The sequence below is a fragment of the Mangifera indica genome, chromosome 10, assembly GCF_011075055.1.
Source record: "Mangifera indica cultivar Alphonso chromosome 10, CATAS_Mindica_2.1, whole genome shotgun sequence".
Classification (NCBI taxonomy): domain Eukaryota; kingdom Viridiplantae; phylum Streptophyta; class Magnoliopsida; order Sapindales; family Anacardiaceae; genus Mangifera; species Mangifera indica.
Genome location: NC_058146.1, coordinates 1,226,102 through 1,237,334, shown reverse-complemented (window position 1 = coordinate 1,237,334; position 11,233 = coordinate 1,226,102). Strand labels below are relative to the sequence as shown.

The window sequence follows — 11,233 nt, the reverse complement described above, 5'->3', positions numbered from 1 at the left end:
CTTTCTAATACTAGGAGCTGCTTTAGATTCTGCGCGGCCACTGAACTTCTGACGTCTTGTCCATGAAAAACTGAAGAAAACTCCCTCCAATAACGCTTTTTACTCTCCCGTAATTCCATTAGAAGGAAACAAAACGAAAGCAAAAACTTCTCAGAAGAAGCCGTAGATCTAAGAGCTAAAGTGCTAGATGAAAGCCAAAACTAAGAGATCCAATCCAAAGTTAGGGTTGCCGATTGTCTTTGTTTTGTGTTTTCTTTTCTTCGTCTCTGGTTTTTTCGGAGCCACTCTCCTTTCCCAGGTAAGATTACCGGGCTAGTAAATAAGTTAGGCTTTGCTGTAATTCGAAATGGTTGATTTGGTGGGTAATCTTACCGGGATTTTAATTTGGTGGTTGTGTTGCAGGGTGTACCCAATGTACGGCCGAGGCTGAGAAGGCTTGGAGTGGAGAAGGAGGAGGAGCAAAATGGGTTGATGCCGCATGGCGAAACTGGGGAGCCTTCTCTTCATTCAATTCCGTATCAGGTGATTTTTTTTTAAAAATATTTTATTATAATTTTCAGTTTTTTGATATGGATTTGCTATATCTTGTTCTGGATGATATCTTACTAATTAGGAGCTCATTTTTGTGTCTAAAGGTTTATAAAGTTTGCATTAGTTGTAGAGATTGTTTATTGTGCAGGGAAGGTTTGTTTGATTGGCTGCTTAAGGCATTGTTTCTTGGAGCAAGTTTTTGGATAATTTATTACAATTGCCATTTCTTCTTTAATTTCTTTTGGCTTTTTTTATTTATTAGTGCAGGTTTTAAGTTGGCAACCACGAGCTCTTTATTTCCCAAACTTTGCAACTGCAGAACAATGCCAAAACATTATTGAAATGGCAAAGTCACGCCTTAAGCCATCAACCCTGGCTTTGCGAAAGGGAGAAACTGCTGAGAGTACTAAAGGAACTAGAACAAGGTGGTTTTTGTGCCATTGTCATTCAAATATTATACTCTTATGCATTATTGCTTCTGAGCTTAATGAATCTACTTCTTCCAAACTATTTATCAGAGTAAAAGACTTAGCAAGTACAAAGAGTAGTTAATGCAAAGGTATAGAATTGGATAGGACGGTAGATTCTTAGTTATTTGTACTGATCATATAGAAAGATATTGTTTCTGATGTGTTAATAATTGATAAGACAGTAATTTGGTTGCAGCTTGTAGTATTTAATCTTTGTTTTGGTTTTCACATTTCTTTGCAACAGTTCAGGCACATTTATTACTGCATATGAAGATAAAAGTGGAACCTTGAACTTCATTGAGGAGAAAATTGCAAGGGTTACTATGATCCCAAAGACCCATGGGGAGGTACAATCTTGTATCAAATTTTTGTTTGCTTTATATGGTAATAAGGTAAATATTTGGTGCACGTTCAAAGGAATCTAGAAGTTACTGTTCATATGGGCCTTACTTTATCCCTACTAAGTTTTTGAGATGGGTTGATGATTAAATGGGGTAGTGTTAGGGTTGGGTGCAAAAACTTAATATGCGTCAGTTGTTTGAATTGTGAGTGTGAGGTTTTAAGTCCATTCTGGTATGATAAATGGTGATTGTGGGAAAAGTAGAAAACTTCTTGGATTTGAATGACTCTTGTTTCAAAAATGCATAAGAAGGTGTCTCAAGGTTTAGTGTAGAATGATGGGTGGAATGGGGTAGATGGTAGATTCAAGAATAACAAAATTAATTATAATTTACCTTAGTGTCTCCTGGTAGCAATTGCAATTAGATTATCTACATCATGATTCTAATTTATTTGTCAAATTGGGCCATATTTTGGGGTACTGATTTTTGTTTCTGTTTCTCCTGTCACATAATGCATCTCTCCATGTTTCCCTGGTTCTTCATTGCTATGAAAAGTTCAACAGTTCAATTTTCTTTACAGGTTGTTAATAAATTAGTTTGAGTAATACATGGCTTCACCATGTTGCAGGCATTTAATGTTTTACAGTATGAGATTGGCCAGAAGTACGATTCTCATTATGATGCATTCAACCCGGCTGAATATGGCCCACAAAAGAGCCAAAGGGTAATTGCTTACTAGGTGTCTCCAAAACATCATGATTTTGTAGCTAGTCAACTATTTTCTACAGGCATTTAATAAAAAAATTGATCCATGATCTTAGGAAGAGAAAACGTCACTGGATAATAATGAATTAGTTGATAAAAGATGCTATGTCAAGAAAACCATTCTATCATACCTTATACGATCTGTAAGGTTTATATGTTGAAAATGGTTTTAGGCCTATTTTATCTGCCATATATTATAATTGTCATCTTGTGTCATATTACATACAAAAGTTTTTTTTCTTTTTGTGCTGGGAAAGGAAGTTTCTAGGTTTTTCCTCCTGTTCTATTTTGTGTTATGTTCATATGCTTTTTTATCCTATGTGCTTAATCTGATAGGATGTCTGTAAATCTATAATTTTCAGCTAAAGCAGTTGCAGATCCTCTTTTAGTATTAGTTTCAGTAGCTGGAATATTATACAAAAGAAACTAATAATAATAATAATTTATCATTGTAAGATACTATCTTGTTCTTATGAAATTGCTTTCATATGAAAACGAATTTCCCTCAAGATTTACACCATTGCTCTTGATTTGCACTCGCAGATGGCTTCTTTCTTGTTGTATCTATCTGATGTGGAGCAGGGTGGAGAAACCATGTTCCCATTTGGGGTAGACCTGGAAATATCATGATTTATCTTCTTAGTTTTTAATATTATTCATTCATTTTGCTCATCAGTACTCAGGTTCTCCATTTTTGATATGTAGAATGGCTCAAAAATAACTTGGAGCTATGATTACAAAAAATGCATTGGCCTAAAGGTGAAGCCAAGGAGAGGGGATGGGCTTCTATTTTATTCACTGTTTCCAAATGGCACAATTGACCGGGTAATTTTGTTTGTTTCCGAATCATATTTGATCCATATAAGCTGTTTGTTCTGCTAATACAGGGAACTCTAGTTTGAGATATATCCTCTAATTTAATCAGAATAGTGGATAGTAAAGTTAACTGAGGATTGTAATTCTTGAAAATTATGGTGGTACTGGGCATACCATCTTATGTTGGAGGAAACCACAGATGGTTTAGGTTTTTTGAACATACAGGTTAGGCTCATGTTTGTATTATAATCCCACCTTTCCGGCAAGTTCTATGTTATATGAAAATTTCCATTAATCTATTTTCTTGTCAATTTTTCCTCTTTATCCTGTCTGCATGATCTAATTAGTGGTCATATGGATGGAAGTTTCTGATGCTAAGCTTGTTTCTCCTTGGTTACAATAGCAACAACTTCCCATACCATACATAGAGGATTTTATCAGTAACAGTAATGGTGGTACCTTTCAACTCTTCTTAAAACTTCATGATGGTTAGTCTTTCATTATTTTGGAATAAACCATTTCACCATAATATGACTGGATTGGTCTGTTGGTAGTGTGGTAAAATAGGAATTGATCTGAGTTCTGTGTAAATTGCATTTAGAACTCTCATGTCCTCTTCAAAGAAGAGTAGATGATAGATGAACTAAACTGTTACTTCTCCATAACGGTATACTAGCTTCACCTTGAACTGTCCTCTGTTTTACTTGTGCCCTCTTCTTCATGACCTTTCATTATATGAAACACCTGTTCCCATCTTATAAACTTATCAACTGACCTCTAGCCCCACCTTAATTTATCTCCATCTATGGTGCATAAAAGTATCTTGAATAACACTTGCACTAAAACATATAAATAAAGAACAGTCAAATCTCTATGTGGATTCAAGTATCAAGTATCAATTATTTTTGGTATGGATATACTTTGATTGGAATCCATCTGCTTCATTTGATAGGCCTTTTGTCATTCACTACATTGCTAAAGAAGCTTGACCAAATTTTATCTGCAACATAAGAAAGCTTAGTCTGTGAATTCCAGTTAATTTCAGAATTGCTTTGATTTTTTGCACACTTAATCCAAATTTGTTTGAAAAACTAATGTGTGTAACTTATTGCTTTCTGTATTTGGTATTTCTTATCTTTTTATCATTTGGTACAAAATAAATTTCAGGGAAGTAATAGAGCACCAGAATTTTTTTGGGGTGGTGGGAATAGCTCTGCCAAAATTTTTTTCTGTCTTCTCATATAGCAATCTGTTGAATGTTTTTGCAGACATCTCTTCATGGAAGCTGCCCAGTAATAAGAGGGCAGAAATGGGTGGCAACAAAGTGGATTAGAGATCAAGAGCAAGAGGACTAACCGTCAAATACAATACAGGCCGAATTCGGTCTCTTGGTTATTAGAGTGTCTTTTACATTTAGAACTAGGAAAGCTTCAAACTAATTATATACTAATAAACGATCAGTTCCTCTCTAGCTAGCAATCCTTATGGAAGTTTTCATGTTGGCGGCTCCAAGAATCCTTGATTTAGAGAAACATTTTAAGTTACAGCTCCATCACATTTAAATTTGATATCCAATGCTGTTAATAACAACGGATGGGTTTCATCGTGAATGTGATTGTGTGAAAGTGTAAAACTTGTAATAAAAATCATCCTGAATATGGTTGTGACAGCATTTATGCTTCAGAATTTGATGCTCAACTAGGAGAATATAAATTTTGCTGGTTTTTCTTAGCTGAGAAGACTTTCACTACGTTAAAGTAGATGTTTATCAAGAGGTGAATTCGCGCCGAGTTAGCTCCAATTCAAATCTATATTTAGTTTGACCAAAGTGTTCAAAGTGTTGGAGCTTTAACTTTGCTCAAGTTTGGCTGGTCTGTGGTGACTTTGCTTTGCTGGTGATATTATTCATCTCTTTGGTGACAATTTTTTCGTTGATAGCCTTTTAGTGATATTTTTTATCTGGTCGAATGAGTTTGAATACAAATTGACATTATAGATTTGAGTTGAGTTCAATTTAAAAGAATATAAATTTTGTTAGTATTTCATAATTTAGAAGACTTTTACCAAATTAAAATAGATCTTTTCTCCAAAGGTGAATTTAAAGTAAGCTAGTTTAAATTTGAATTTTTGTTGGCTCGAACAAATTGAATTCAAATTGAAATTTTAATTTAACTTAAATTTAGGTAATTTGTCTCTTTAGTAATACTATTTATTTTATCATTAATATCATTTATCTTATTAATGATATTGTTTATCTTATCAATAATCTTTTAATTATAATGTACACTGGTTTGAAAAAAGGCCAAAGGACTATTTCCCACCCAAGGTTTGATGTTTTCTCAAATATCTACCCTTTAACTATAGAAACACCAAACACCCACCCATGATCTGTTAAATTTAACAGAACCCTAACGCCTGAAAATTTTATCTCTTTTTACCCCCCTAAACTTTAAAAACTAAAATTTTTCCCCAGCCTAAGTTTTAAAAAATGGCAGTTTCACCCTAGGGTTTTATTTTGAAATCTCTGGCAACATCTCCGACTCTATTGTCGACAACCTCTCCCTCCCGAATCATCCTCTCATTCCGGCGATCTCTTTCCTCTCATTTGGACGTCCGATCGGCATCGGAGAAGCCTTGGGAGACGAAGATGAAGCTGTCGTCTTCCCAGAGGTCTTCTTCTGGGAAGACGATAACTTCGTCTTCTTCTTCGTCTGGGAAGACAAAGGACGAAGTTCTTCATTTCCCAAGGTTTCTCCGATGCCAATTGGACGTTCAAATGGGAGGAAAGAGATCGCCGAAAGGAGAAGATGTTTCGGGAGGGAGAGGCCGTCGGCAATGGAGCCGGAGATATCGCCGGAGATTTCAAAACGAAACCCTAGGATGAAACTGCTATTTTTTAAAACTTAGGCTAGGGGAAAATTTTAGTTTTCAAAGTTTAGGGGGGCAAAAATAGATTATATTTTAGTTTATTTTTTAAAATTATAGAGAAAATGATGATTTTACCCTTACCACAATTAATTTTAACTGCTCATGGGTGGGTGTTTGGTATTTTCATAGTTAAAGGGTGGATATTTGAGAAAACATCAAACCTTGGGTGGGAAATAGTCCTTTGGCCTTGAAAAAACCCAGAGTTCAAATTAACCCTCCCTACATTTATGGGGGGATTGCTGCATTTACTGGCCAAGGCCCAATATCGCCGCTCGGTGTGAAACAACCTTGAGAATGTTATAGAGAAAGTAAGTTTGGAAAGCTAGGTTTTATTTTTTAAAATGATAAATTACGTTTCACATGTTGCCCAATTTATGTAATTAATTATGGATTTATGGCAATTTTTAAATTTTATGGGTTGATTTTTTTATTTTTGGGTAAGTTTTATGGGTTGATTTCGCTTGCTCTTGATTTCCTTTCTTGTTTCGTGTTATGATTCAATACCCCCGTGCCATACTCATGGACGTCTCACCACTACGAGGGCCGCTACATCCCAGTGTACCAGATAACTCCCCAATATCCAAAACGACCGTTGCCACCAAAAACCTCGTTTGTAACGGCTACTTCACATTTTAAAAACACACACACACAAAAAAAAAAAAAAACATAACTCAAAACAGAACATCATCAGTCAGTATTACTCAAAACGACACCCTTCCCGTAATTACATTCTCTCTCACACAATTCCATTTTTCTTCTGGTCAAAACTTCTCTCTCAACAATATCTCCTTAATCTGACAATGGATCTTGGGTGCTTGGACTTGGGTTGCACCGCAGTCTCAGACAAGTTAAGCAATGACAGAGCAGTTGATTCTACGAACAAAGAAAGCGTTTCAAACGAGCCCGTATCAGCCAATTCTAAATCCGGAAAGGTAAACCTCTTGTGTTTTTTCGCTTTCAAGATTTGGGTTCTTGTCGATATATCTGTCTATTCTTCTATTACCATAGATTTCTTTTTTCGGTTGTTGTTGTTGTTGTTTTAAACCTGCGTTTTGAGTGTTTGGGTTAATTTACGTACTTGCGTTCTTGGATTAGAGTTTATGTTAGGGTTTTTTAATTTTAATATTGCTAGTGTTTTCTGTGGATTGGAATCATACAATAGTGGTTTGCGTTGTTTAAAGTGTGAATTATGAGTGTTATAATTGTGTCTCTGTCATATTTGATATGAAAAGAAACCTCAATATTGCAATTGTTCTTGGAAACTCTCTGTCAAACTTGGATCGCTGTTGGCTTGAATAAGTTCAACTTGAACTTGGTTCAGCCTGAACCCTCTTGTTGATGTCTGCTCGTCTGCCAATAGCCAAATATTTTTCTTCTTTTTTCGGCTATTCTTCTTCTTCTTCTTGTTCGGTTCTTCTGAATTCTAATGATTTTTCTTCTTCTCCATTGAAACTGTTCACCAATCGAACGAGCCTAGCTTCGAGGTGACCTTTGTTCAGGTTTGGCTTGAATCGATCCCTCGTTGATAAAAGTTGAAGTTGTTTAATTTTCTTGAATATCAAATTAGCACGTGATTTGATGGTTCCTTGCTGTTCTGTTTTGCCCCCCAAGTTACTGCCTCACAGCAAGAATCCTTATTCAAGTTCAGTAATTTAAAATTTATTATAGTGTCTCTTTTCTGTCTGTCAGCTTTGAATGCTATAATATTGAGTCAAGCTCAACTTGTTTTCTGATTGCTGCTTAGGAACGATATTGAGATGTATATGGTTCACCTATTGTACAGTTGTTTTGCTTTTTCCGGTGATGAATGTTATAGGCTGACTATGGTGAGATACAAAGCTTAATGGAAAAAAAATACAAGGTTTTCTCTTTTTTTCTTGCAGATTTTGTTTATGTATGGTTATGTGGTGGAATATACTTATAAACGGAATAGATCCTGACATAGTATCATATCTTGTAAGAATTATGTTCTCTTGTCATGTCCGTACATTAAACTTGTACAACAAACAGAAATTTTATCAATGTGGTGAAACTTTATGATTTTATTCAATTGTTGTAAGGTTTTTTTTGTGGTATGCAACATCGAAAAATTCTCCATTTGCTAAATGTCAGTATTATTTGTTATTTGACCTTTTATGTTTATGCTTATTAATTTTTTTTGAGTAATATAGAGTAGATCGCCAAAAGGGACATCCCAATCAATGTTGAATGCTCTAAACAAGTTTACATCGCAAATTAAGAAGCCCCCTCACCGAAAAAATTCTCCTATCAATTGGTTTCCTCGCAAAAAGGTGGACTCCTATCTAAAGAGGAAGATAAGAATGCTGCAGGTGTGTCATATGTTATGTTCTTTTTTATATTTATGAGAACTCTTTGTTTACTTTGTAGAAGCAAGATTCTACTGCTCAGGTTCTCATTTCAGGAAGTAGATGGAATGAATTTAACTCTGGATGAGACACTAGGTGACACAAATCCACATTACTCAAGAGTCCTTAGAGAGAAAATTGCAGCAAGAGAGGCTGCTCACAAAGCCATGGAGGCTCGGAAAGCTGCACTGGTGGAAGCATCTTGGTGTCGAATACTTAAAGCAGCACGGTAAACTTTTGAGAGAATGGAGAACATGATTACTTAGTTATTAAGTTTCTCTTCAGGATCCCATAATATGCAAGTTTTCTTTCTTTTTTGCAGGATCCAAAACAAAGAAGCAGAAGCCCTTCTGTCAGAATCTGAGAAAGCGGCAGCTGAAGCTTTTGAAGCAGCAACAGCCATGGGAGTTATCATGTATGATACGCCAAATTGTCCTCAAAAGCATTGTCAAATAGAACCATCTGCTGAAAACAGTGAAGTGTCCACTACTCATACCATTACAGCATCATTTGAAACTGCATTTGAGGTAGATAAAGAAGTTGCGGCAGCAGTCAAAGCTGCATTCATTAGACTTGCTAATTGCTCTTCCTTCAGTAAAGATGAATTTAGAGATTTGCTGCATAAAATCAGTGAGAATCCGGACACAAATGACAGTAATAAGGAAATATCAGGATTTTCTTCAGAATGTGAAACAGAGTCTGGGTCAGAACTTGAAACAGTGTCTCAAAATACTGGTTCTGGTTCTCAAGACTTGGACTTGAAGATGCCAGTTAATGGGATGAGGCAAAGAAAATCCAAGAGGAGGCAGTCTTCCGACAAGTTCAGCATGACCAAACTGATAGAAATGATGCTTGAGAGGCTCAGTCACCTGCAGGAAGATGAACTTTCATCTCTTGCCACTATAGTTGCAACTTGTGGTTTAAATGCTGCCTTAGCTAAAGTAGAGAACTGTAAGATACATTATTCAAGCTCTGCTACTGATAGCTCCACTTCAGCTCTTAATCCCCGACGAATGTCTTCTTTGGGAGCAGGAACAGCGAAAAAAACTAACCTTGATTACTTTATGGATGTGCCAGCAATCAGGAAACATACTGAGTCAGAACTCCCAAGTCTAGAGAAGTTTTTGGTTAAGCACATGTCGAAACTTGAAAGAGAGGTGCAAGCAGCCAAGAATTCCAGAATGAATGAATCCAGGAAAACTACTGGGGAGTATCCTGGTAGAGTTGAACATGGACTGGTCAAGTTACAAAATGAAACTTCTCAATCTGAGGCTGATTCTGATTTGGGAAGTGTTCTTGTCAAGCGTTCTTCAAAATTCATGAAAGAGGTTGAAGAAGCAAAGAATAACCCTGGAAATAAGTTGGAGATAATTCATAAAAACTTGGAAATAGGAGGAATGCCAAACCAGGTGGTTAGTCGTCAGAAGGAAGATGTTCAAGATGTCCCCAGTTTAGATAAGTATCTTGTGAAACATGTCTCGAGACTGGAAAAAGAGGTCCAAGAAGCTAGGAGCCGAAGAAATAATGACCCAGTTCAAAGCAGGGTGACTGATTCAACAGAGAAGAATTCTTTAAATTCTGTCCCAAAATCTGAGAAAAGTGAAATTTCTTCTTCTACTACAGTGGTGGGGAAAGAAAATTTTGACCTGAATAAGGAAGATGCTAGATTTTCTGAAAATGATAGTCTTGACAAGATCTTGGTAAAGCCAGTGCATCGGTTGGAGAGGGAGAAAATGCAAGCATTGTCCAAGGGAAATACTTATGGTTACAATAGGTCTGAAAAGAAACAAATAGGGAACAGTGTAACAGATTGTGATAGCTTGGACAAAGTCTTAGTAAAGCATGTTTCTAGATTGGAAAAGGAGAAAATGATGTCCAATGCAAGCAAAGAAATCGTAAAAGTGAAGAGAAACACGCATTCATCGATGAATGAAGAAGAGGTTAGTCTTGACAAAGTTTTGGTTAAACATAAATCAAGACTGGAGAGAGAAAAGGTGGCTGCAGCTGCTGCTGAGGAACCAGAAGTCCCCGTTAGATCATCAGTATCTCGTAGAGAAGCAAGGGAGAGAGAATTGCAAGAAGCATGGGGAGGATTGAGCTTAGGAAACTCTATTAGGCCACATCTTTCTAAACTTGAAAGAGAGAAGGTAATTTCCCCTCATTCTTGCTTCTAGTGTTTTTGGCTTGCTTTTTCGTGCAGAAGTATAAAATGAATTGATCTTTTGATGGGTTTGTTTGTTCTTTCTTTCGTTCAGGCTGCTTGGATTAAAGCTGAAGAGGAGGAAAGGAGGCAAGCAATGGAGGAAGTGTAGCTTTTCTCCCCAAGTAGAGTGTTCAAGTTAAAATCAAATTGTAACATATACAGTCCTCTGTATACTTCTATTTGTTTCCTGTGAGATACTGTTGATTGATTCATCAACATGGAGGAGCTTCCTCTAGCATGTTTCTTTCATAATCAAAATAAATCCTTTCATATGTTGAAGGGTTTTTAAATGATTGTTATTTAGTAATTCTTGAACTCAGTTTCACAGGATTGAACTATGAGCACCAAGTATCCATGAAATTGAATTACATAAGCAATTATTCTCCTGTTAAACTTGTTTCCTTGACTCCACTTTTCTCTGTGTGACATTCTTTGTCATTGCATATAAAATTTTCCACTTAATGATGTTAGGCTCAGTCCAGCCCTACTTTGGGGTGGTTGGCACAGGAAGAAGACTTGAGTAATAACCTGCCAGGATATATAAAGAACTTAGGAAGTTGGAATTTAAGGGCCTGAAATGCAGAAATCCGCCGTTGCTAAAAATTCAACAAATATTACCATAAAATTATGATAAAAATTTGAAACAAAACCATCCCAATTAATATTCAATTATCAAATCATAAAATTATAAGAACCAAAGATCATATATAGCAAAATACGTAAAGAAATTAATTGTCCAATAGTGTTGGATTTGAATCAAGCCAACTTAGCTGCTTATTTGATTAGATTTAAATTAAATTTCATTTAGAGTTT

General features: G+C 36.0%; 2 protein-coding genes across 3 annotated transcripts; both read left to right on the top strand.

Annotated features, from left to right (window-relative positions):
* On the top strand, positions 1-4,654 carry LOC123227203 (probable prolyl 4-hydroxylase 9). 2 transcript variants are annotated; one of them, XM_044651905.1, is made up of 8 exons: positions 5-298; positions 403-522; positions 799-956; positions 1,246-1,348; positions 1,971-2,066; positions 2,651-2,716; positions 2,813-2,932; positions 4,192-4,654. In XM_044651905.1, the coding sequence occupies exons 1-8, from the start codon at positions 188-190 to the stop codon at positions 4,276-4,278; spliced, it is 861 nt and encodes a 286-aa protein (XP_044507840.1). In that variant the 5' UTR covers positions 5-187; the 3' UTR covers positions 4,279-4,654. The 2 variants fall into 2 exon arrangements, with proteins under 2 accessions (XP_044507841.1, XP_044507840.1); XM_044651906.1 differs by lacking the exon at positions 2,651-2,716 and having other exon boundaries at positions 1-298.
* A 1,927-nt stretch (positions 4,655-6,581) lies between these two features.
* Positions 6,582-10,813, top strand: LOC123227297. Its single transcript, XM_044652039.1, has 5 exons — positions 6,582-6,783; positions 8,023-8,181; positions 8,274-8,446; positions 8,540-10,364; positions 10,473-10,813. The coding sequence occupies exons 1-5, from the start codon at positions 6,652-6,654 to the stop codon at positions 10,527-10,529; spliced, it is 2,346 nt and encodes a 781-aa protein (XP_044507974.1). The 5' UTR covers positions 6,582-6,651; the 3' UTR covers positions 10,530-10,813.
* Positions 10,814-11,233: the final 420 nt, after the last annotated feature.